Below are 22,174 nucleotides of genomic sequence, written 5' to 3' on the forward strand. Positions count from 1 at the left end.
GAAGGGTGGATATTTCAAGCTTGTTAACTAAATGCACCAGTGTGACAATAACCTTAAATCTTGATACTTTCCATCCTAAAAGCAGTCTAAATATACTGCAATTTCTCTATTCTTTAACGATTAAGAATGCCACAAATGTAGCTAAATGATTATTAGCACCCGTCCTGTCCCACTCTCTTTCTTCAGAGGCTTACTGGTTGCGTGAAAATCCCTCCATGAAAGCAAGGCTGAAGTCTCGCTCCAGGATTACAGCTTGAGGAAGACTTAGTGACTGACACATGTTGCGCACTCTTTCTCTGAGACCCTTCCCTGACTGAAAAAAAATGAACAGAGAAGAACCTATGGATGCTACTTTAGATCACTGTACGCAGGATGATGAGGAATGAACCTTCACGATGGGAATATTGTCCCCTGATCCCATGTGGGAAGACTTTAACTGGAAGTAGAGGATATGCTGCATGAAGGAAGCTGTGCTGTAAAAAAAACTTTGCTGAAGAGCCCAGCAGAAGGATGGGGAGGTGGGTTCATGTGGTGTGAATGGGACAGGAGAGTTGGATCCAAATGTACAGCTCAGGGATGAACAGCACCCCAGCGATGGCACCTCTTTCTCCAGGGCTGAGTGGCACCCCGCCTGGCTCCTCTCTGTCACCCAAGAAGACCACCTTTCAGTCTTTAGGATCTCTCTCATCAGGAATGTTCTCAACCTCACTTGGTAAGGGCTCCTCACATCAGGCAAAACAGTCCTCGAGTCCCTTGAATTCGTCCACACCGTCCATTATGACCTCCCCAAAACTCTGGCAGAAAGCATCCATCTCCAGACTCGCTGAGGAGTTTTTCTGGATTGGTGGCAGTGTGGTCGCACAGCCGAAATGGAGACTGGGTCAGATAGGTAAGATTAACTAATGACTTATTAAAATAATGTCAACTTCAAACACCCAATTTACTGCAGGATGTCAACGGGTTGGTTAACAGAAGTGCCTACAAGCTGATGCAAATGTTCAAAGGGGAGTATAAAGTTTTTTCTATATGACATTAATATGATATTTTAAATTAATACTTGTGAATTTGAAATTAGGTTTTCATGTAATTGGCCTTTTGAAAGTGTGAATATTCCACCATAACAGAGTAGAGTTGCAGGGAAGTCTGTGAGTAGATAATGGGCATATGGGCAGTAGACAATCCTTTAGGATTAGCCTGAATGGTGTGCCAGGTTGCGTCACATGCATCTGAGCTTCAGATTACAAACAAAGGTTACCTGCACACAAAGCAACACACCACTTCAGCATGACCTCGATGTTATAAGAAAATTGTTACCTCTGACATACTATTTCAGTTCATGCACCGTGAACGCACAGTTCAAAAGTAAAGAAATAACAGGAAAGAAGATTTTAAGTCGGTGAAGTAACTAACAATTGGTAGATTCGTTTTTAGGCAAAGATCATTTCAGGGTATGCATATATTTTCCTTCTTTTCCCTCTTATCATTAACACATACAGCTACTTAAATCCCTGTGTGACGCAGCCTATAATCTCATAAACAAGTGCTTGATGGTAAACCTCTACTTGACTTGACTGCTTCTCATAGGGTCTTTCAGCGCACAATCACAACATGCATACAGCGTTATTTCATGTATTACAAAATGTTTCTGATGTTTAATAACTAATTAAGGCACTATTCCATAAATTATCTGAATAAAGGGACAGACTTAGACACCAACATGCTGCATTTCATTTCTATTTCAGATTACTGAATGAACCATAAACTGAATATTTGATTTGCACAAGCTCACTCTGATGTTGGCAGTAAATAAATTATAATGTGATGAACCCTGTGAATTTCTGACAGGCTTGACTAATGGATGATAAGTAATGTGTCTTCTTGTGCTCCCCTGTAGTGGAGAGGTGTATGTGCACCATGCAGACCGGCACTCAGATGACCAAAATGAAGGGGAAGAAGAAAGGACTGGTCCGATTCTTTTACCTGGACGAGCACAAGTCCTGCATCCGGTGGCGGCCCTCCAGGAAACATGACAAGGCCAAAAGTAAAGCCATCACCACATTGAATTTTCAACATTTATTTCTGCAGTGTTAAATATCTACAGTTGGCTGTTCTATTGGAAATGGTTTTGATATAAAAAGATAAAGATATACAGAGAGAGAGATTGAACTTCCATTTCTCCTCTCAACTGATTAAGTGAGGCTTGCACATAAACATATTGGTGTATCAGTCAACATATCAATAGCTATGATGCTTCTGATGCTGCTGTGCTGATCTTGATGATTGGTTGTGTACATATAGGTTTGGTTGTGTACTGTTATGCGTAATGGAAACAGGCTTTGGAGAGTGTTATCTGTGGGTTATGATGTTTTTGTGAACTAGACACATTATAGGTGTTCACGTTTGACCCCTATGGAGTCAGAAAGGTTGGTGACGTGGTTTGACTATGGTTTCAGATGCTGCACATAGTTTTTCACTTTCACACAGAAGCTTAAAGATGTTACTGATTAAGTGAAATGACCCCCAGCACATTTGTTGATCATCTGTTTCAGTAACAATCGATTCCATCCATGAAGTCTGCGAGGGGAAGAAGTCAGAGATCTTCAGGAGGTACGCAGACAACCGCTTCGACCCAAACTACTGCTTCAGTATTTACTACGGGGAGCGAGTGAAGTCCCTGGACCTGGTCTCCACCAACGCAGAGGAGGCCCGCACCTGGATCACTGGGCTGAAATATCTCATGGCTGGCATCAGTGATGAGGACAGTCTGGCCCGGAGGCAACGCACCCGTGATCAATATCCTTTAACCAGCCTCTCATGCACATGTGTAATCTGTGAATGTCAAATTAACATTTCTCCTGTTCCTATAAAGAAGAAGTTAACACATCCAACAAACATGAACTGACCAGGTCATGGTCCTTGTGGTTTCCTCCTTAACTGCAGCCTCACATGGTTACAGCAGACTTTCTCTGAGGCAGACAAAAACGGAGATGGCACCTTGAGCATCGGAGAGGTTCACCAGCTGCTCCACAAACTCAATGTGAATTTACCCAAGCAGAAAGTCAGACAGATGTTTCAAGTAAGACCTTTATGCACAAACGTTGATTATATGAGCATGACCCACCATCAAACCTGTGCTTTTGTATATTCAGTCATCATTAATATATCCTAACTGGAGATGTTGCTTCATTCAAGTGTGGCTTCAAAGCTAAAAACAACAACAAAAACAACAACAACAACAACAACAACAACAACAAAACAGAGTTCACATTGTGTTTAACTTGTGGCTCTACTAAAGTAAAATACAGCAGCTAAAAAATAAACCAACAAGATTCACAGCCATGCTAACAGCTCCGAAAACTTTACTACAGAGGAGAAGTAGGAGGATAACCAAAATCAGTAGGATTCATCCTCTGGCCGTCAGGAATGTCAGTACAGAACTTCCTGGCATTCTGTTTAATACTTTATCATATGTATATATATATATATATATATATATATATATATATATCAGTCTGGACTAAAGTATTGCCAGCATGGCTATTAATAAATGGATTTGTACATGGCAAAACAATGACAACCAGCACAAAAAGAAACTGAATTAAATGATCTCTTAATGCACAGGTGTTATGGGTAGATGCACTTTCTTAGTGTGCAAACTGGTAACAGACTGAAAAAGTTAAAAAAAAAAAATAAAATAAAATAAAAAAGTGGTTTAAGGTGGAAAATCTTTGATGCCTCCCTAAGCAGCCTATTCTTGTGTTGGGTCCTCACATCATTTAAGATGCAGTAAGATAAAAGGATGGAGAGGGAGCCAGCAGACAAATATGTATGTACAGTATTTTGGCAGGACAGTGCAGGAGAGCCCGACTACAGAAAGGCCATATGGCCTGCAGTAGAACAGATGGCTTTAGTTGCATTGCAGTATTGCTTTAGTTCAGTAACTCTCTGTCCTGCACTCCTGATGGTGATAGTCTCTGTGAAGGGGCTCCATCATGTTTGATGGTGATAGAGAGAGATATCCTTCAGATGGGTCTATGGTGGTGCATATTTAATTTGGCAAGTTGGTATCTAGAATTCCACATACTGAGAAAGATATGTCTTTGCTCTATTTTGTCGTTATCTGTAGGAAGCAGACACAGACGAGCACCAGGGCTCACTGGGCTTTGAAGAATTCTGTTCGTTCTACAAGATGATTTCCACACGCAGAGACCTCTACCTGATAATGATCTCCTACAGTAATCAGAAAGAAGTCATGGATCTTCATGACCTTGCACGCTTTCTGGACAATGAACAGAAGGTACGAAAAAAATGTTAAAAAGATTCATGATGACAGTTTGTGTTTGTGTGTATTTATTTAAAAAGTTACTATACTTGCGATTTCATTAAACCAAATGCTCTTTTTTTATATTATTCATGTTCAGCATTTTTTCAACAGTAGCCATTCAATCTATTTATGTAATCTGTAATGTATCTGTAACTACCTCTCCTAACAGTAGTTTTCATTGTTGGTGGCAGAGTCTGCCATTCCTGCTTTAGATTCAAATTGCTTTTGCATGCACAAGGGATTTACAGAAAACAATGCATATAATCCAGCGTTACTGTTTTTAATTTTATCTAATTGATGTCAGCCTCACTTCTACAAGGATTTTTATAAAAATTAAAGAAAAAATTAAGAATAAAAATAAGCTACATTTGAATAAACCTGCTAAAACTGTAGCATAAAGTTCCAGCAAAGCTACAGCGCAGTGCAAGATACTAACATATAGTCAAAGATGTAATTTAATAAAAGGCACATATGGCAAACAGACAAGTTTTAAGCCTCAATATAAAATAACTTGAAGGAACTACAAAATTACACTTCACAATGAAAACATCAAACTTCTGAATGTACTGTATGAGTAAAATAACAAATCAGTTAAACAAATATGACATTCAATTCTATTCTACTTGTAGTGTCAAATAATAACAGATGTTAACTCAGGACAATTTCAGAGTAGGATATAGAGTAGGTCTAGACCATACTGTGATTAACATACCCAACAATTCCCCCATGAGCAACACCGGAGACAAAAACCTTTGACAGGGAGGAACGTTGAATGAGAGAGAGAGAGAGAAAGAGAGACACCCAGAGATGCATAACAACCACAATAATAACATTAACAACTATGATAATAATAGAAATATATATAAATATAAGTCAATATACTAGAATGATATGCATAATAGCAATAAAAGGAATAATAATGAAAGAGATATTCCTGATATCGTTTTATTTGCAGATGCGAGGTTTGTCCAGAGAGTATCTTGTCGACATTGTGGCCAAGTTTGAACCATGTCCTGAGAACCTGCAGCGTATGGTACTGGGTATTGATGGTATGGGGAACTTTTTAATAACCACTTAAATGCATCAATAACATCACACATGTCACTTGAACCAGATACGACATGAAAATACAAATAATACCTTTGCTCTGAACCTTTCTTCCTTCAAGGGTTTACCAACTACATGAGGAGTCCTGCAGGTGATATCTTCAACCCCGAGCACAATCAGGTGAATCAGGACATGACACAGCCTCTGAGTAACTACTTCATTGCCACTTCACACAACACATACCTGACAGGAGACCAGCTGCTCTCTCAGTCTCGAGTGGAAATGTACGCTTACGTTCTCCAGGCAGGCTGTCGCTGTGTGGAGGGTAGGAGCCTGAAAAACAGAACTTGAAACATTACAGACAAGGTCTCACTTATCCTTAACACTTTTGTTCTTTCTTTCTCCTCTCACAGTGGACTGCTGGGACGGGCCCGACGGAGAGCCCATTATTCATCATGGCTACACCTTAACATCCAAAATCCTCTTCAAAGACGTAATTGAAACAATTAACAAATATGCCTTCGCAAAATCACCGTAAGTGCTTCTGGGTCCTGATACCTGATGTGTATTGATTATATATTGAATCATATCTGTAGCTCAGGTGTCATCACTTCACACCCCCTTAGGTACCCAGTGATCTTGTCCATCGAGAACCATTGCACTGTGCCTCAGCAGAAAAAGATGGCTGAGTATCTGAGAGAGGTGCTGCAGGACAAACTGGATCTTTCCTGCGTCAACGTGCATGAATGCAAGAAGCTGCCTTCCCCTGAAATCCTGAAAGGGAAAGTTTTAGTTAAGGTAAAGTTGTTTTTAGCAATATGTGCTGCCATATGCTACTCATCACAATCACATATGTACTTAAAATATAATATTCAGTCATTCATTTTTTTTCCCAGGGGAAAAAGCTGCCAGCGAACCTTGATCCTGATGCAGATGAGGGTGATGTGTCTGATGAAGATACTGGTGATGAGGAAGAGGAGGAAGAGGACGATGACGATGATGATGAAAACTCACAGGCAAATTAGACCTTCATACAATAGATAGATAGATAGATAGATAGATAGATAGATAGATAGATGGATGGATGGATGGATGGATGGGTGGGTGGGTGGATGGATGGATGGATGGATGGATGGATGGATGGATGGATGGATGGATGGATGGATGGATGGATGGATGGATGGATGGATGGATGGATGGATGGATGGATGGATGGATAGATGGATGGATAGATAGATAGATAGATAGATAGATAGATAGATAGATAGATAGATAGATAGATAGATAGATAGATAGATAGATAGATAGATAGATAGATAGATAGATAGATAGATAGATAGATAGATAGATAGATTATTATGTTTGATTGTTTCAGGAGGGGAATATTGCTACCTCTACCAATCAAACCAAAAAGAAGAGGCGATTTGGTAGATCGATCATAAGGAGCTTCAAACGAAAGGTCATTCCTTTGTTTATTTTCCAGACCTATTTTTTAATGTGGACCTAATACATGCTGTACAATTTCCCAGATATTAGAAAAATTGCAAATAATGTTGTTTTTTACAGAGGAAAAAGAGAATCCGAGTGAAAACTAAGGCGACGTCTGATGGCGAGTCAGAGCACAGCAGCAGGGAGAGGACACAAATAGTTTACCATCCAAAGTAAGACGAGTCATTGAATGTAGTAGATTTAGCCATTTAATACTTATTTATACTATCAGTGATTACACGCGTACTGTATATCAACAACCCTCCTTTCAGGAAGAGGAAAACGATGAGATTGTCCCGAGCTCTGTCGGACCTGGTCAAGTACACAAAATCTGTCCGTGTGCATGACATAGAAACACAAGGTAAAGAGAAATCCCTGCATATTTTTATTACGCGCATAGCCTTACAGTTTATTGTTTAATTTAGGAATGGGTGTTTTATACTGTTGTTTTTTTTCTGTCTGGTAGCATTTGCGAACAGTTGGCAGGTGTCATCCCTCAATGAGACTGTTATGAACCAGATATTACAGCTAAAGCCAGGGGAGTTGGTCCGTTTCAACCAACGCCAGCTGATAAGAGTCTACCCGTCCAACTACAGAGTGGACTCAAGCAACTTCAACCCACAACCGTACTGGAACGCAGGATGCCACATGGGTAAGACAGTCACAGAGACTGAAATGCTGCCACTTTAAACTTAGAGTGAGAGGTATGTTAAGAACTGCTGCAGCTTGTAATTGATGTATATATGTTTAATTTTTAGTGGCAATGAATTACCAAACAGAGGGCCGTATGCTTGAACTGAACCGAGCAAAGTTCTCAAGCAACGGAAACTGTGGATATATTCTGAGGCCTAAGTGCATGTGTAAAGGTATGTGCATACAGATTGTGCAGAGTTAATTAACGGTCACTGCAAGGGTAGTCATTTTTTCTTTGCCTCTCAGCTGCCTTTAACCCCATGCTGGAGGACCCTCTACCAGGACACAGAAAGACTCAGTTAGTCCTGAAGATCATCAGCGGACAGCAGCTTCCCAAACCTAAAGACTCCATGTTTGGAGACAGAGGAGAGGTGAACATACTTCAGTCATAATCAGACACCTCACAGTTCTTGATCTTTTTCATCACTAAAATGTTATTTTTGCTCATGTTTCTACTTCCAGATTATCGATCCATTTGTTGAGGTTGAGATAATCGGTCTAAATGTAGATTGTTCCAAGCAGCAGACCAGGGTGGTGGATGATAACGGTACATCTCAACTCATAATCTCATGCCAGACTTTCCTGTTTTTATATTTTTGTAACTTCCCTTTAACTGTCACTCAGGTTTCAACCCAATGTGGGAGGAAACCCTTGTCTTCAACATTCAGATGCCGCAGATCGCCCTGGTGCGTTTCCAAGTGTGGGATCACGATCCTATTGGACGAGATTTCATTGGACAGAGGACTGTTGCTTTCAGTAGTATGATGCCAGGTAGATTACATGATGAGATATCTGTTATGCACACTCCAGAGTTGGCAATGAGTCAGATGTTTTGAGAAATGTGCTTATCGCAGAGAGTTAGATGAGAAGATTGATACCACTCTCGTGTGTATAAAATCAATAAGGCTAGCATTAAACTGGAAAGAGGGAAAAATAGCCAGCCTGGCTCTTTCCAAAAGTAACAAAATCTGCCTAGCAGTACCTCTAAAACTCACTACTTAGCAAGTTATATACTGTAGTAACTTCCTGAATCTCGCAATAACACTCCAGTAGGCTGCTGCAGCATCCAGAAATAGTCTGGTAATAGCCCCAGTAATAGCCCCTTTGTAACAACAAAACTTGTAATTTCTACACAAATAGACCAAACAAATGAGCAGCAAACTCCCAGCAAATAGCAATAACACAGCAATAACCATATTTCCCAATATGTCAAACAATTATCTTAATATGAATGAAATTTAGCTGAACAGGATCTTTCAATGCAAAATTTGTAGGTTATCGGCATGTGTACCTGGAGGGGATGGCAGAATCATCCATCTTTGTTCATGTTGCTATCATCGATATAACAGGAAAGGTAAACTCATCTAAATAAAATACCAAATGTATGTTCAGCTTCATCTGACAACTATCTTAAAACCTTTGCTGTCCTTTTTGAGAAACAGATCAAACCCACAAATGCAGTGCAAGCAGCCAGAAAACACATCCAAAAAGCAGCCCAGAAGCATATGAAGGGTCCTCAACGGCAGCCGTCTCTAGACTTCTCTGTCCAGTCCTCAGAAGACGGACGCGCTCTGTTCTTCCGCAAGGATCTGGATACCATTTCTCAGGACAGCAGGAATGGAGAAATGTTTCCTCTGGTACAAGGGCCGGCAGCCAAGGCCATGAGTGAGCCAGTGAGACGAGCACACAGAGTTAAAATTCATGAACCTCCGGAGACAAGGAGAGGGATCTTCAGCCGGATGTCCTCCACTGACTCCCACCACATGGGGGCTGCTCCCTGTGCAAAAGCGGACAGCTTTGACCTTGAGACCTCACCCCAGGCTTCTTGTTCTGATGGTCTCACTCCAGACAACCAAAATCCAATTCCAGAAGAGTTGGAGAATGAACCTGATGAATCACCAGAGTCAAACTGTGCTGAGCAGGAGAAAGTTCAAATGTTTGAACAAGAGCAGCCTGAACAATCTGAGGAATTACCATCAGAACCTGAGCCAGATAAGGTCATTGCCACTGAACCTGAGCAACCAACAGAAATCAGAAGTCAGACGGATTCACTCCTTCAACCTTGGCCAGTGCCACAGCATCTGCTCCAGCCTGAAACCAAATCCTTCCCACTTATCCCTCCATTGTCACCCGCAAGGGTTAGAAGGACCTTAGAGGCCCCAACCACAAAACGACCATCCACCCCAATACGGACAAAGGCCCGCTCACGCAGTTGCCCTCGAAAACCAACTACCTCTCCTCAGACACCGATGGTTAACCGCAGGCCTGCTGTCCACTGGCAGACGCAGCGATCACTAAATTACAACAGCCAGGTTAAGCCCATCCCCAACGGCCTCTGCCTGTCTGAGAGCACATCCAGCAGCAGTGACAGCAGCACAGACAGCCTCGAGTTTTTGCCCTCCTGTGTGCCAGCAGGGGCAGAGCAACGTGAGGGCACGCTGCAGAGGGAGATGAAGGCCCTTTTTGACCAGAGGATGAGGGAGATCCACTGTAAATCGCCGCTTTTTCTAAATGGTGAGTCATAGATGATTCACATTTGAAAACATCAAATAAAAAGAACAGCAGATGTATTAAAGTGTGGCTTTTGTTCTTACCTTTTTTTTCTTTTAGATTAAACCATAGTTTAGATTTGACTGATGACCCCAAAGACAACAAGATTCTTCAGAAGACCCAGAAGAAAAGATCACAACCACGATTTTCTTTTTGGATCAATACGCCACGCAGAATAACACAATTAGAAAGTTTGTTTTATTGTTTTAGGCCTGCTGTGATGTTTACAATCAACAATTTTTATGCATGAAATAGTTTTTAAAATAAATTGTTGAAATCATGTGATGCTATTGCCAACTGTACAAAACAGCATGATGCAGTCATAAAACAGTAAACTTAAACATCTGAGTACATGAGCATTATTTATTAGTCAAACTGTAAACACTGATGTTATATTTTTATTCAAATTATATTTAAACTATGATTTTTTCTTTTTACATTGAAATTGTAGCATACTTGAAAAACAATAAATGGATTATTTTAATAAAACAATAAAATGTCATATTTGTCATATCTCTACAAAGGGAGTTCCAAACCAACAATTAAGATAATGTAGAGCAAATTCTCTAACAGCTATCAAACCAAAAGTTAATATTTTCACACTTGGTAGAACTACATGTTTCTAGCATGTCTCTATGCTTTTTCTTTATCTTTGTCTACATTTTCTTGGGACTTGTTTGCATTGATGGTCCTCAAGCGCAGACTCAGTTCTTCTGTCAGCACAGTGCAGCAGGATTTCTGTGGGAAGGACATATAAATATAAATAATAGTGAAACATTAATTTAGTTGGTGAATTTAATGTAAACATGGTTGTATGGATGCAAGAGTGTAACTGTCTAAGTCTGCTTGTGTTTTTTATTATTACAAATGATTTGAAAACCAATTGGTAAATGACATGGTTATTATCTTTAAAGGTCCCATATTGTAAAAAGTGAGATTTTCATGGTTTAGTTTTTTTATTATAGAGCAGGTAAAGGTGCTATATAAATACCAATCAATCAACACATTCAATCCACAGAGAAATGCACATAACCTGTATTCAGAAACTGTGCCTTTAAACGAGCCGTCAGGACTTTTGTGTGGTTGTGATGTAACAGAGCACAGATGCAGAAGAACTGGAAATGCTGACCAATCAGAGCAGACTGGGCATTTTCAGGAGGGGGGCTTAAAGAGACAGGTGCTAAAACAGAGTCCTTCAGACGCAGAGGGGGAATACAGGTATGTTCCGACAGTATGAGAAATATAAGTATAAACTGAAAATGAGCATAATATGGGACCTTTAAATGGCTGAGCAAAACATCACAACCCTTCAGGCTGAAACAGTTTAAAACCCTCATTCATTCATTCATCTTCAACCGCTTATCCCGGGGTCGGGCTCGCGGGGGTGCTGGAGCCGATCCCAGCTGACATCGGGCGTGAGGCGGGGTACACCCTGGATAGGACGCCAGTCATATATATATATACATATAGACGTACAGAGACAGACAACCATTCTACCACACCTACGGGCAATTTTAGACTCATCAATTAACCTAACACATGCATGTATTTGGACTGTGGGAGGAAACCGGAGTACCCGGAGAAAACCCACGCAGACACGGGGAGAACATGCAAACTCCGCACAGAAAGGCCGAGGTGTGATCTTCTTGCTGTGAGGCAACAGTGCTAACCACTACACCACCGTGTAGCCTTGTATTTGACAATTACAAATACACATTACAAGTAATGTGATTTGTGAATGCACTTGCACACACCTTCTGCTCAGCTGCACTTCTGCGGCTCTTGGAGGTCAGCTCCAGGACAGCCAGCAGTGCTCCCAGCCCCAGGCCCAGGGAAAGAACCAGAAACATCCCCTTGAGGCTGTGCGGCTGCACAACTGAAGACTTGGCCTTGTCGGCTATGCAGCTGCTGGCCCACCACTTGCTTCGCAGGTAAGCCAGTTCCCCTGCCTCGCTCAGCTGTAGGATTGCCACGCTGAGGTTCTTTATGAGGGGCGAGTCTTGAGAAAAATTGATAGGTTTATGATTAATTATAAATTATAATTATAAATTATTTAAAAAAAAAAAAAAAACATTTTTAATATTCAAAATGTGTAACCTCACCAAGGGTGGCAGCAATGCTGTATCCCCTCATTCCAACGACTTCATGTGCTCTGACCAGCTCACAATGACGTGCTACTGCCAAGTCCAAAGAAACAGACTCCCCAATAAAGGCAAAGTTTCCCTCTTTTGCACGCTGGACGCCTTCATCCATAGATGAAACAAAACTCTTAGTCCTCTCCATGTGTTCATAGATTCTGCGGTACACTGGATTGTTCGAATTCTGCGTGAAGGAAAAACAAAGGAAATTAGAGAAACAGCAGTGAGAGCGGGGTCCTGAAATGATCCAATGCCTGTACCTTGAAGAAGGCAAGGGTGGAGGAGCCAGCTAAACAGCCGTACTCGATTGTGTCCTGATTGGCCAAATCCTCAAACCCTTTCACTGTCAGGTGAGTGGACTCAGAGGTCTTAGAAGAGCTGAGGTTGGAGAAATAACAAGCCAGCAAGACGATGGTAAATAACCACCAGCTGCAGCAGATGACACGTCCGGAAAGAGCTTTGGGGTGAGGGCCAGCACCTGACAACACAGAAAGAGTTCAAAGTAAAAAGTCTCACGCAAAGAGGGAGAGAATTTCCAGAAAAGAAACAAATCACATACAGTACATTCATTATCCCAGTCTGTATTTGGTGGCGTTCAAAGTGTTTTTCAGTTTACCTTGGAGAGTCAGAGCTCCAGCTGTGTACCACAGGCTGTGGAGGAGGCTAAATCTGTTCTGCTCACTCTGAGGCTGACTCCACTCACATGGGCTGAGTCTGCATTTGCATAAAAGTATTAACTTATTAGTATTAACTCAAAGGGATTCCACTGCCAGTAGGAATGGGAAAATATACACAGACAATACAGTATATATTCAAATCTACAGCACATCAATAAGCATCTTTTTCTTTTCATACATTAAACTACTTAAATCACCAACCTGGCAACAACAAAGATGCAAGCAGCTGTCCCCAGGTAGGCAATGAGTATGCCGACCCAGGTCTCAGCTGTAAAGGGGGATAGGAAATCAAAGAAGCCTGTTCCCTCTGAGATGTCCTTCCTCAGCAGGATGCTTATTCCTGTCTGCATGAACGGTTTGGTCATCCCCACTGCTTTCTCCCGAGCTGCAGTGAGAGTCAGCGGAGCAATCGCAAGGTCGGCCTCCTGTTGGGAACGCATAACTTTAGGGTGCATTTGTGGAAACTCCTCAAAGTATTTAAGATATTCTAATCACGGCAATAATCCTATTGATACTGTTCACATCATACATTCACTGATATTGAATGTATCTGCGTTGTGAGTCAGAGACGCCAGCTGGATAATTCAAGCTCCTAGTGGAGTGGTTGGCTGCCCTTTGACCCCTTCCAAATGTCAGTTTCCATGAACTCACCCCTCTCACTACCTCTCCAATCAGCCCATTCCAGTTCCCGTTTTCATCCTGTCTGCCGTACGAAGCATCTTTCACCAACTGAACTTTGTACTTGAAGCCCAGTTTCTTAGCTATCTCAGACAGCAGGTCCATGCAAAAGCCTTCAAGCTGTGTGCCTTTTGACATTGCATATGGCTCTTGCTAAAAGAAGATATGTCAAAAGATAATCAGTGAAACATGTTTCATCTTAAATTGTTTATTTACCTTAACTAGAAGCTAGAAAGAAACAGATTCGCTACCTTTATTGTTGTGATTCTTATCTCCGATTGCACTGATGCTGAGGGGAAAAGGTAAGGAACATGTTAGTACAATAACTTTAAGAAAAGCACCGTTCATCAGAAAACTGTGGGGTTAGAAAGATATGAGGGGAAATAAATTAGTGGTTCTCAACTTGGGGGTTGGGAACTCCGCAAGGGATATTAGGATACATCTGAGGGCTCATCAGATGATTAAGGGGATAAGAAAGAAACATGTTTTTTCTTCAGGCCTCTAAGAATCCTTTCAATAACAAAACTGAGACAAAAAAAGACCCTTTAGTTAAAATACACGCAGCTCATGTCTAGACTAAGACTATAACCTGTGATGGAGGATCATAAGAACACATTGGTTTAATTTAAGGGGTCACATGCTACGAAAGTTAGGAACCACTGGAATCAATAATGAGGATACATTAAAGTAACAGAGCAACTGTTTTAGCCATACCTGACTCCAAGGCTAGGTCTGTTGGTCTAAATTCACAAAGCAGATGGCAAGGCTGCAAACTCTGGACTTGTTAATATTATTTTTATATCTTATTGTTCTATTTTGGTATGTTTGGAAATGTAATGTAATGTGTAGATGATGTAAATGTAGCCTTGTTCTGGTGAAACATGTACAAAATGTACAATAAACAAAAATGAATAAATCTTATGGCACCCTTTATGCATTGGCCATCCTCAGACTTTACACGCAGAGATGTCTGAGGTGAACTTTGGGGCGCATGTTCTAGTGCTTTCCGGTATCCCAGTGATCTGGCCACTCTACCCTCCTACTTGAAAACAGTTTGCACATCACAATCTATTTAGAGCAGTGTTTTAATTCAAAGAGTCTCAATGCCATGGCACTGTGAGATGGGAGGGAAGTCAAAGAGTATCAAAAGCTTCGATTCAGGCCAAGGCCTTGGGGATCCATCTCCACGGGGTGATCCTGACAACCATCAGATCCTCCTTTTCAAAAGATGACACGTAGACAAGCCCTTCAAGACTTTTTGGCCACGCTGAAACCCAAGGCCTTTGTTTGCTCTATAGAGTTGATTTATTACCGTTTCGACTGGCTTGCTTCCCTTTCTGTTTTCTATAAGAGTTGGACAGGATGTGGCACTACACTTTGATATTGATCTGAGCTGATTGTTTATGTATCCATCTCCCGTCAAGCCTAGGAAATTTCTACCAAATCCAGCAGTGAAAGCATGAGGAATTTGGCAGAGAAAAAAGGAAGCTGCCACCACACTAAATTTCAAATGCCAGGTCAAACTTTGAAATATCTATGTAAAGTGACAAAAATACAGTACATTTCCTAATGTTGTCAGTATGACTAACTTTTACATCAGATGCCCCCTCAGTTATTTTCAGCATGGTTTGAAATGAATTAGTCTGTTAGATTGATTTGATGTGTCATTATAATTTCTGCATAAATGCAAACATGTAATTTAAAATATAATTGGTTCCTTACCTGCAGTGCACACCCCCATGTCCAGGAAAATCCCAACAGATAATACAAAGAAGCCAAACAGCATCCTGATCCCGATTTGCATCCTACAAGTTATATATAAAAAAAAACAAATCACATGGATGAACTTTAAAACATATATTAAGACCTTTCTTTGTACAAATGTAAATAAATCAAATTTTAAATAGTGCCACCAACAATCACTGAGCAGAGTACATATGATGGATGTCCGTACTACCCGACAAGAGTCCAAGATGTGGCTGCAGGATTGACACGTCAGACTTCAGACAGACCTCAGTGAGCTCAATTGTGATGCAGTATGAGCTCAAGTTTTTCAGATTCAAATGTGTTAAGACAGCCAGCAAAGATTTTTGTGGGTGGAGAAAGTCGAAGAATTTTGAAGGGGTGGGAAGAAGCAGCATGAGGTGCCAACATATAGCTTCCATCGTGGAACAAAATGTGGACTTTTATATTAAAAATGATTTTGAAGAATATCTCAATAATATGAATAATATTATCTTGTTACAGAACAGTCACATTAAATTTATACTGCAGTGAAGCTGAGTATTAAGTTTTATGATATTTACATTACATGTTGACTATGTGAAGCTCCTGAAGCTGGAAGCAGCCGACAAACACTAGAAAGCTATACATAAAGTTTATTTAGAAAAAAGGCATTATTAAAGTGTTGCAACTAGTGCAATGAATTACATATACATGAATAAATGATATAGACTAAAAGAATGGATAATGTTCCTTTGGAGGTGTAAGGGCCAGCTCAGTATAAGAGGGTTAATGAACTGTAACATCAGTGTCTGCAGCATGACAGCACTCTCTGCTCTTTAGTTGGACTTTAAAAAGAAATATCAGACCTCAGAATTAAATAACTGGATACAGATTTTGTTAGGCCCTGACAGTTATGGAAGTAAATCTGTCATCTGACTTTGAAATTAAAAAGCCATTGAATTTCTAGCACTGAAAATGTATCCATAGAAGTTATGTAGCTGAATGTTTGGATTCTGAAATTAAATCTTTATTTTTCAATGTTCAAAAAATTCAAGGCGAAAAAATTAAACATTAAAAATGTTGTCCAAATTCAGGTGCAAAATACAATGTATGCAATTCAATGTTAAAAAAAATCCAAGTTAAAAAATCCAAAGTGCAAAGTTTAATGTATAAAATTCAGTGTTGTCAGAGGAGGAAACACACCGCCGCCAGACGCTCGCAGCTGCCCGGGTACTGTCATCAGTGGGAGCCGTTATTCCCCTAACAGCAGCAGCTGTGCTCAGCCTCTCTTGTCAAATTCACAAGCATGTTACTGATGATTTTCAAGCTGCATCTCATCTCATCATCTACTGTGGCGGATATGATTTTGCACAATGCATTACAACCACGTTACAAAAATAAATTGCCACTTGAGCTCACACAGGGATCAGTGCAGGTTACGTATTAATAAACTACGTCAGCATCCAGGTAACAGTTTGTATTGGGTTGATCTGAAACAACTGGTTACCTTGATCTCATCTTATCATCATCGGCTCTTTGCTAAGAGTGAAGGGAACCAATTTGTACTTGAGAGCCGTTCTTTGTAACATTGCCCAAATTTTGCCTGCCCTAGATCAGCAGCGCCGGGTAAACGCTCACATGAGCACTTTGTGACACCTCCTCCTGTGGCTGTGAGAGCTGTTATACTGCAAACAGACCAAACACGCTTCTATTTACACTTTATCCAACATGTGAGACAGGCAGGAATGTGTGCACAATGTCTGATTGAGTTTCGCACATAAATAGTTAACCCAACCTTTTAAAAAAAGTATTGAATAAGAACGATGAGACGTTTTTTGAAAGGCTCTTGGAGAGGAATGGAGCAATGAGATGAGGCTCCAAGCAAAGAGTCATAATTCCCATAACTTGCACTTTGGATCGGTCTTATCCACATGACAGTGTATGTTTTGATGAATTATCTAATTTTCTAATGCAAACCAAATAGCAAGCATAATGACAAGGCATACTAACAAGCTTGTTCAGTCCATTAACTTTCATTTTTATTGGACCATTAACAATGTAGAGAACAAATAGGCTATATGGATGCAGGTTAAAACCAAAACAAAATAGAGAGAAATGTCAGGATCCCTGTCCTGTCAGGCCTCTCCCTCTTCCTTTTGTGTGGGTTTGCCTCCCTCTGTCTGTTTTTCCCTGTTTGTGTCTTTCCCATATGTTTATCTGTCGGAGATGGTAGGCGTGGTTTCGGCCAGCTGTGGCACATTCCCTCATCAGCACCTGCTGGTTAAAAAGCCGGATGTGGCTCACATTCAGCGCCAGACCTGCTTTCCTGTCTGAACCCTCGCCTGCTTGTCTACCACCCGTTCATGTTTTTCCCCTGATCCCCGCGTTGCTACTTCTTCACCTGCACCTGGACCTCATTTTGTTTTTCCCCGTTCCCTGGACACTGTTTGTTTGTTGTTTTGTGATTAAACACTCATTTACGTTTGGCAACAGAAATGGTTTCTATAGTGAGAGAGACTGAATTAGTTGAAGTGTGTGTTCAGCAAAAACTTTAAAGCTCCTGTAGTGAAACTATCGACATAAACAAGTGAGTCAGTGATCAGCTCATTAGTTTGAGCTAGATCATGAAAGCGATAATATATTTAAATTCCACAAAAGTCTGCTGGCATTGTGAAAATGTAGTATGTCAGCATTCTCCATCAAACCAGAAGAAACCGATCAGTTAGCTAAACTTCAAATGTACATTAAAGGAAGGAAATAAAAAGCTGGATGAGCTTCTGGATGAAACCCAGATAAAACAGAAGTTATTGTACTTGGCCCCGAAGGCCTCCGAAACTCAATAGCTAAAGACATTGTTACTCTGGATGATGTTGTGGTGTCCTCCAGCACCACAGTAAGGAATCTGGGTGTTATTTTTGATCAGGATATGTCCTTCGATTCTCACATAAAACTAACAACAAGGACTGCATATTTTCACCTGCGTAATATTACGAAAATTAGGAACTTTGTGTCTCAGAAAGATGCAGAAACTAATCCATGCATTTGTTACTTCTAGGCTGGACTACTGCAACTCCTTATTATCAGGCTGCTCCGATAAGTCTGTTAAGAGTCTCCAGTTGGAGCAGCAGCTCGTGTACAAACTAAAACAAATCGAAGAGAACATATTTCTCCTTCAGCTACCAAGCTCCTCTCCTGTGGAACCGACTCCCAAGTGTTGTTCGGGAGGCAGACACTGTCCCCATATTTAAGAGTAAACTTAAAACTTTCCTCTTTGATAAAGCTTACAGCTAGGGCTAACGAGCCCTTAGCAATGTTGTTATTTTTAAGCTGATGTTGTTCTGCTTAATTATGCTGCTATAGGCCTAGTCTGCCGGGGGATAATAGTTTCCCTGATACACTGAGCTTCTCTCCTCTCTGTCTGTATCATTCATGTGTAACCAGATGGTTTATATTCTGTATACATTATAGTTATCTGGTGTCCCTCAGTCTGTTTATTTCACAACATTCATTACGATCGCGGCAGGCGTGCAACACACCCCTTACCGCAGTGACGTGCAGTGAGGCTTGGGGCTGGGGAGGCACTGACTCACAAGTCAGATTTACAAACATACAGTAGGATGCCAATAGGATAGGATGAGAGAATAGGAGAGAATAGGAGCGAATAGGATGCTGAAAACCATTTTAAAACACAGCATTTTCCCTGTGGATTTATGTCAAATCAATAAGATGTAAATATTACACACAGACGTATGCTTTTATTTCATAAAAGTGTCCTCAACCATCATATTGGAAACATACACAGACATGGGAACAAGCACGCGCCATTTGCACGCGCTCAATCCAGTTTGTGAGTGATTGCGCAATCTGGAGGGAGGCTAGGCTGCCCATGCCTCACCTCTCGTCTCTGAAGAGACTGTTTATTTAAGATTACTGTTTATTTAACAGAATTTTCTGCAATTTTTACTATAAAAATGGTCAAAATACATTAAGAACCACACCAAAATCATAGTCCAGAGGACAAATATTAATACTTGTGTTATTTTAGTATTTCGTTTCTTTTTCCTCTAATGATGACAGCAGTCAGGGGAGGCTGTGCGGGGCGGTTTATACTGATGTGTGCGGGACTCAGGTAACCAGTGCTATAAGCTAAATACTATTGTGTCTGCTAGTGTGGTTAGATGTTGTCACTAACAGTTGACTTTGTTTTCTTTTAAAGCTTGTCTGGTGTTAGGCTGCTGTTTGCCCTGCCTTGCTTCTTACTACTCTTCTTTCTTTGTTTGCCTTGCCTTGCTAATTGGGAAACAGTTGTTCCGTCTTCGTATTGACGCTCTCTTAATCTCTGAAGTGTAGTTGAGTTCACTTGTGCTCCGCCCCAATCTACACGTCAGTGGGGGTGGGAGGGGTTACTACAGCAACTATAGTGGAGGACCTGCCACATTTATACCTCTTTTTTTTCCCCTTCCGTTTTGATTTGCAGTGATTTGTGAAAAAATATATTGTTTTGTTTCTTGTTTCTTTTGAATTATTTGAGTGCAGGGACCTCTGCCAGAGCTAGCCGTGGTGTACTGCCTTATACTTACTGACTGAACCACTGTATTGGTGTAGGTGGAACATCACTTGTTAGAGATTAAAGAAAATAATTATATAAATGTTTTAGACATAACTTGATAAATTAAATTGTTTCATTGTGAGTAATAAAGGTTGTTAATTATTGTACATCGTGCCTGTATTCATTTGTGTAGGAACCTGTGTATGGGTGGTTTTTGGGAAACCCTCAGAGAAATTAAGTTAAAGGAGTATACTCTTTAGGTGCAAGTCCTAAGGTGGCATCGTCGGTGTTGTATTGATTCTCTAGATCTGCCACTCACAGTTCAACTGGTATCGTCACACATGACTCATCAATGCATGTTACTAATTCAACTTCTAACCACCTATCTTTTGAATGGAGGACAACCCGCTCTTCCTCTGAGCACCCTTCTCTAATGTTAAGTCCCCTTATCATAAACATAGACATAACTACTGTATATCATGTTGTTTTATATATGCACTTGACTGAAAGATTACAGGCCGGTGGCACTGACCTCTCACATTATCACGGTCATGGAGAGACTGGTCCTGGCACACCTCAAACCGCTGGTATGTCCATCGCAAGACACACTGCAGTTTGCACATCAGCCCCATGTTGGGGTTGATGATGCAATTATCTACCTGCTCCAGCACCCTTAACATGATCCAGCCCAGACTGCTGAAGGCCAAACTGGAGAACACGCAGGTTGCGGCTCCCCTCATCACTTGGCAGACCGCAGTTTGTGAGATTACGTAACTGTGTGTCTGGTCGTTTGATCAGTAACATCGGGGCCCCCCAGGGAACTGTACTGTCCCCCTTCCTCTTCACCGCATACACATCTGACTTTCAGTACTGCACTCAGTCTTGTCATCTGCAGAAATTCTCTGATGACACGGCCATTGTGGGGTGCGTTGTGGGTGCGGGGGGGCAGAGTACAGGGTCCTGGTTGACCGCTTTGTGAAGTGGTGTGGGAAGGATGTGGACTTAGTGGACTCTTATAAGTACCAGGGTGTCACACTGGACAAAAAAACTGGACTGGTCCACCAACATACAAGCCATCTACAAGAAGGGCCTGAGCCGGCTTTACTTCCTGAGGAGGCTCAGGTCCTTTAATTCCGGCAACGAGATCCTGCAGATGTTCTATCAGTCTGTGGATGCAAGCACCATCTTCTTTGCTGCGTTGTCCTGGAGCGAGGGCATTAAGGCAAAGGACACCAACAGACTGAACAAACTGATTAGGATGGCAGAGTCTGTTGTTGACTCCCTTGTCACCCTGGAGGAGGTGGTGGAGGAAAGTATGCTGGCAAACTGCTAGCAATCATGGAGAATCCCTTTCACCCCCTCCACAAGACACTGGAGTCTTGCACATTGCATTCTTGCACATTCTCTGTCCACATATTCATAGTATAGTATTTATGGTATGCATACAGTGTTTAGTTATGGTTTTTGGTATCAGTATGTATATAATACACTCATATAACCATCAAACCATTAGTATCTTATTTTAACCATCATCCTGCCCCTGCACCTTACTATTTATCTATCTTGCCTTATCGCGTGATTATGTCTAAGTGCCCATGTTCCGTTCTGTTTTTACTTATTTCTTATACCCACATATTCTTATTTTTGTCTTATTTTTATTCTATTGTATTGTATCCTATTCAGTTGTACCAGATTGCTGCAACAAAATAATTTCCCTTCGGAATGAATAAAGGAATTATCTATCTACATAGCATATACAGTATATATAGTAAAGGGCCTTTGGGTTTTGTTAAACTAGAACTATTTACAAGGAAAATAATGAATTTCTGCAGAAATTACAAGCAATATAATTTAACAGCTACAGAGTTTACGGATAAATCAAATATAACGTGTGAATGGGACTCATTACGCTATTTCTAAAATCCATTCTAATTGTATGCAAATGTAAAAAAAATAAACTAACGTGCGCATGAGCATTGTATTACGATTGTCTATGTGGTTATTACATTTGGACAATCGTTTGAATCACAATGTTTCCTTAGAGATATCAGGTGTAAAACAGGTAGAATATGGATAAAATAAACGAAGACGAGACCATAAGGCGCGCAATACATGTCTCGTTGTTTTTGTCACCGCTTCCTCCTGTCGTCCTCCCCACAGTGAGTCCGGTGAACTCGCTTTATCCCAGTGACCAATCATAAACAAAAGCGCGGTAGGCGCGAGGTGAAGCGGCGACATACAATTGGCTGAGGTGTTTTTTTCCAAAGGGGCGTTATTTTTCATGTCATCTTGACTGAATATTTTG

The 22,174-nt window shown here is 40.9% G+C and overlaps 2 protein-coding genes across 2 annotated transcripts; one reads left to right on the top strand and one right to left on the bottom strand.

The window, feature by feature from the left end:
- Nucleotides 1–537: 537 nt before the first annotated feature.
- On the top strand, nucleotides 538–10,167 carry plch2b (phospholipase C, eta 2b; the record flags this gene model as incomplete). Its single annotated transcript, XM_083939549.1, has 21 exons — nucleotides 538–889; nucleotides 1,895–2,041; nucleotides 2,550–2,793; nucleotides 2,941–3,076; nucleotides 4,127–4,297; nucleotides 5,280–5,373; nucleotides 5,493–5,696; nucleotides 5,785–5,905; nucleotides 5,998–6,169; nucleotides 6,268–6,387; nucleotides 6,747–6,830; nucleotides 6,938–7,032; nucleotides 7,132–7,220; nucleotides 7,326–7,511; nucleotides 7,618–7,725; nucleotides 7,799–7,923; nucleotides 8,015–8,099; nucleotides 8,177–8,323; nucleotides 8,827–8,906; nucleotides 8,995–10,066; nucleotides 10,163–10,167. The coding sequence occupies 21 exons, from the start codon at nucleotides 538–540 to the stop codon at nucleotides 10,165–10,167; spliced, it is 3,837 nt and encodes a 1,278-aa protein (XP_083795675.1).
- A 559-nt stretch (nucleotides 10,168–10,726) lies between these two features.
- grik6 (glutamate receptor, ionotropic, kainate 6) lies at nucleotides 10,727–15,381 on the bottom strand (the record flags this gene model as incomplete). Its single annotated transcript, XM_083938954.1, has 9 exons — nucleotides 10,727–10,840; nucleotides 11,857–12,101; nucleotides 12,205–12,424; nucleotides 12,501–12,718; nucleotides 12,857–12,954; nucleotides 13,119–13,342; nucleotides 13,569–13,748; nucleotides 13,847–13,878; nucleotides 15,318–15,381. The coding sequence occupies 9 exons, from the start codon at nucleotides 15,379–15,381 to the stop codon at nucleotides 10,736–10,738; spliced, it is 1,386 nt and encodes a 461-aa protein (XP_083795080.1). The 3' UTR covers nucleotides 10,727–10,735.
- Nucleotides 15,382–22,174: the final 6,793 nt, after the last annotated feature.

Source organism: Echiichthys vipera, assembly GCF_963691815.1.
Source record: "Echiichthys vipera genome assembly, chromosome: X".
NCBI lineage: Eukaryota > Metazoa > Chordata > Actinopteri > Perciformes > Trachinidae > Echiichthys > Echiichthys vipera.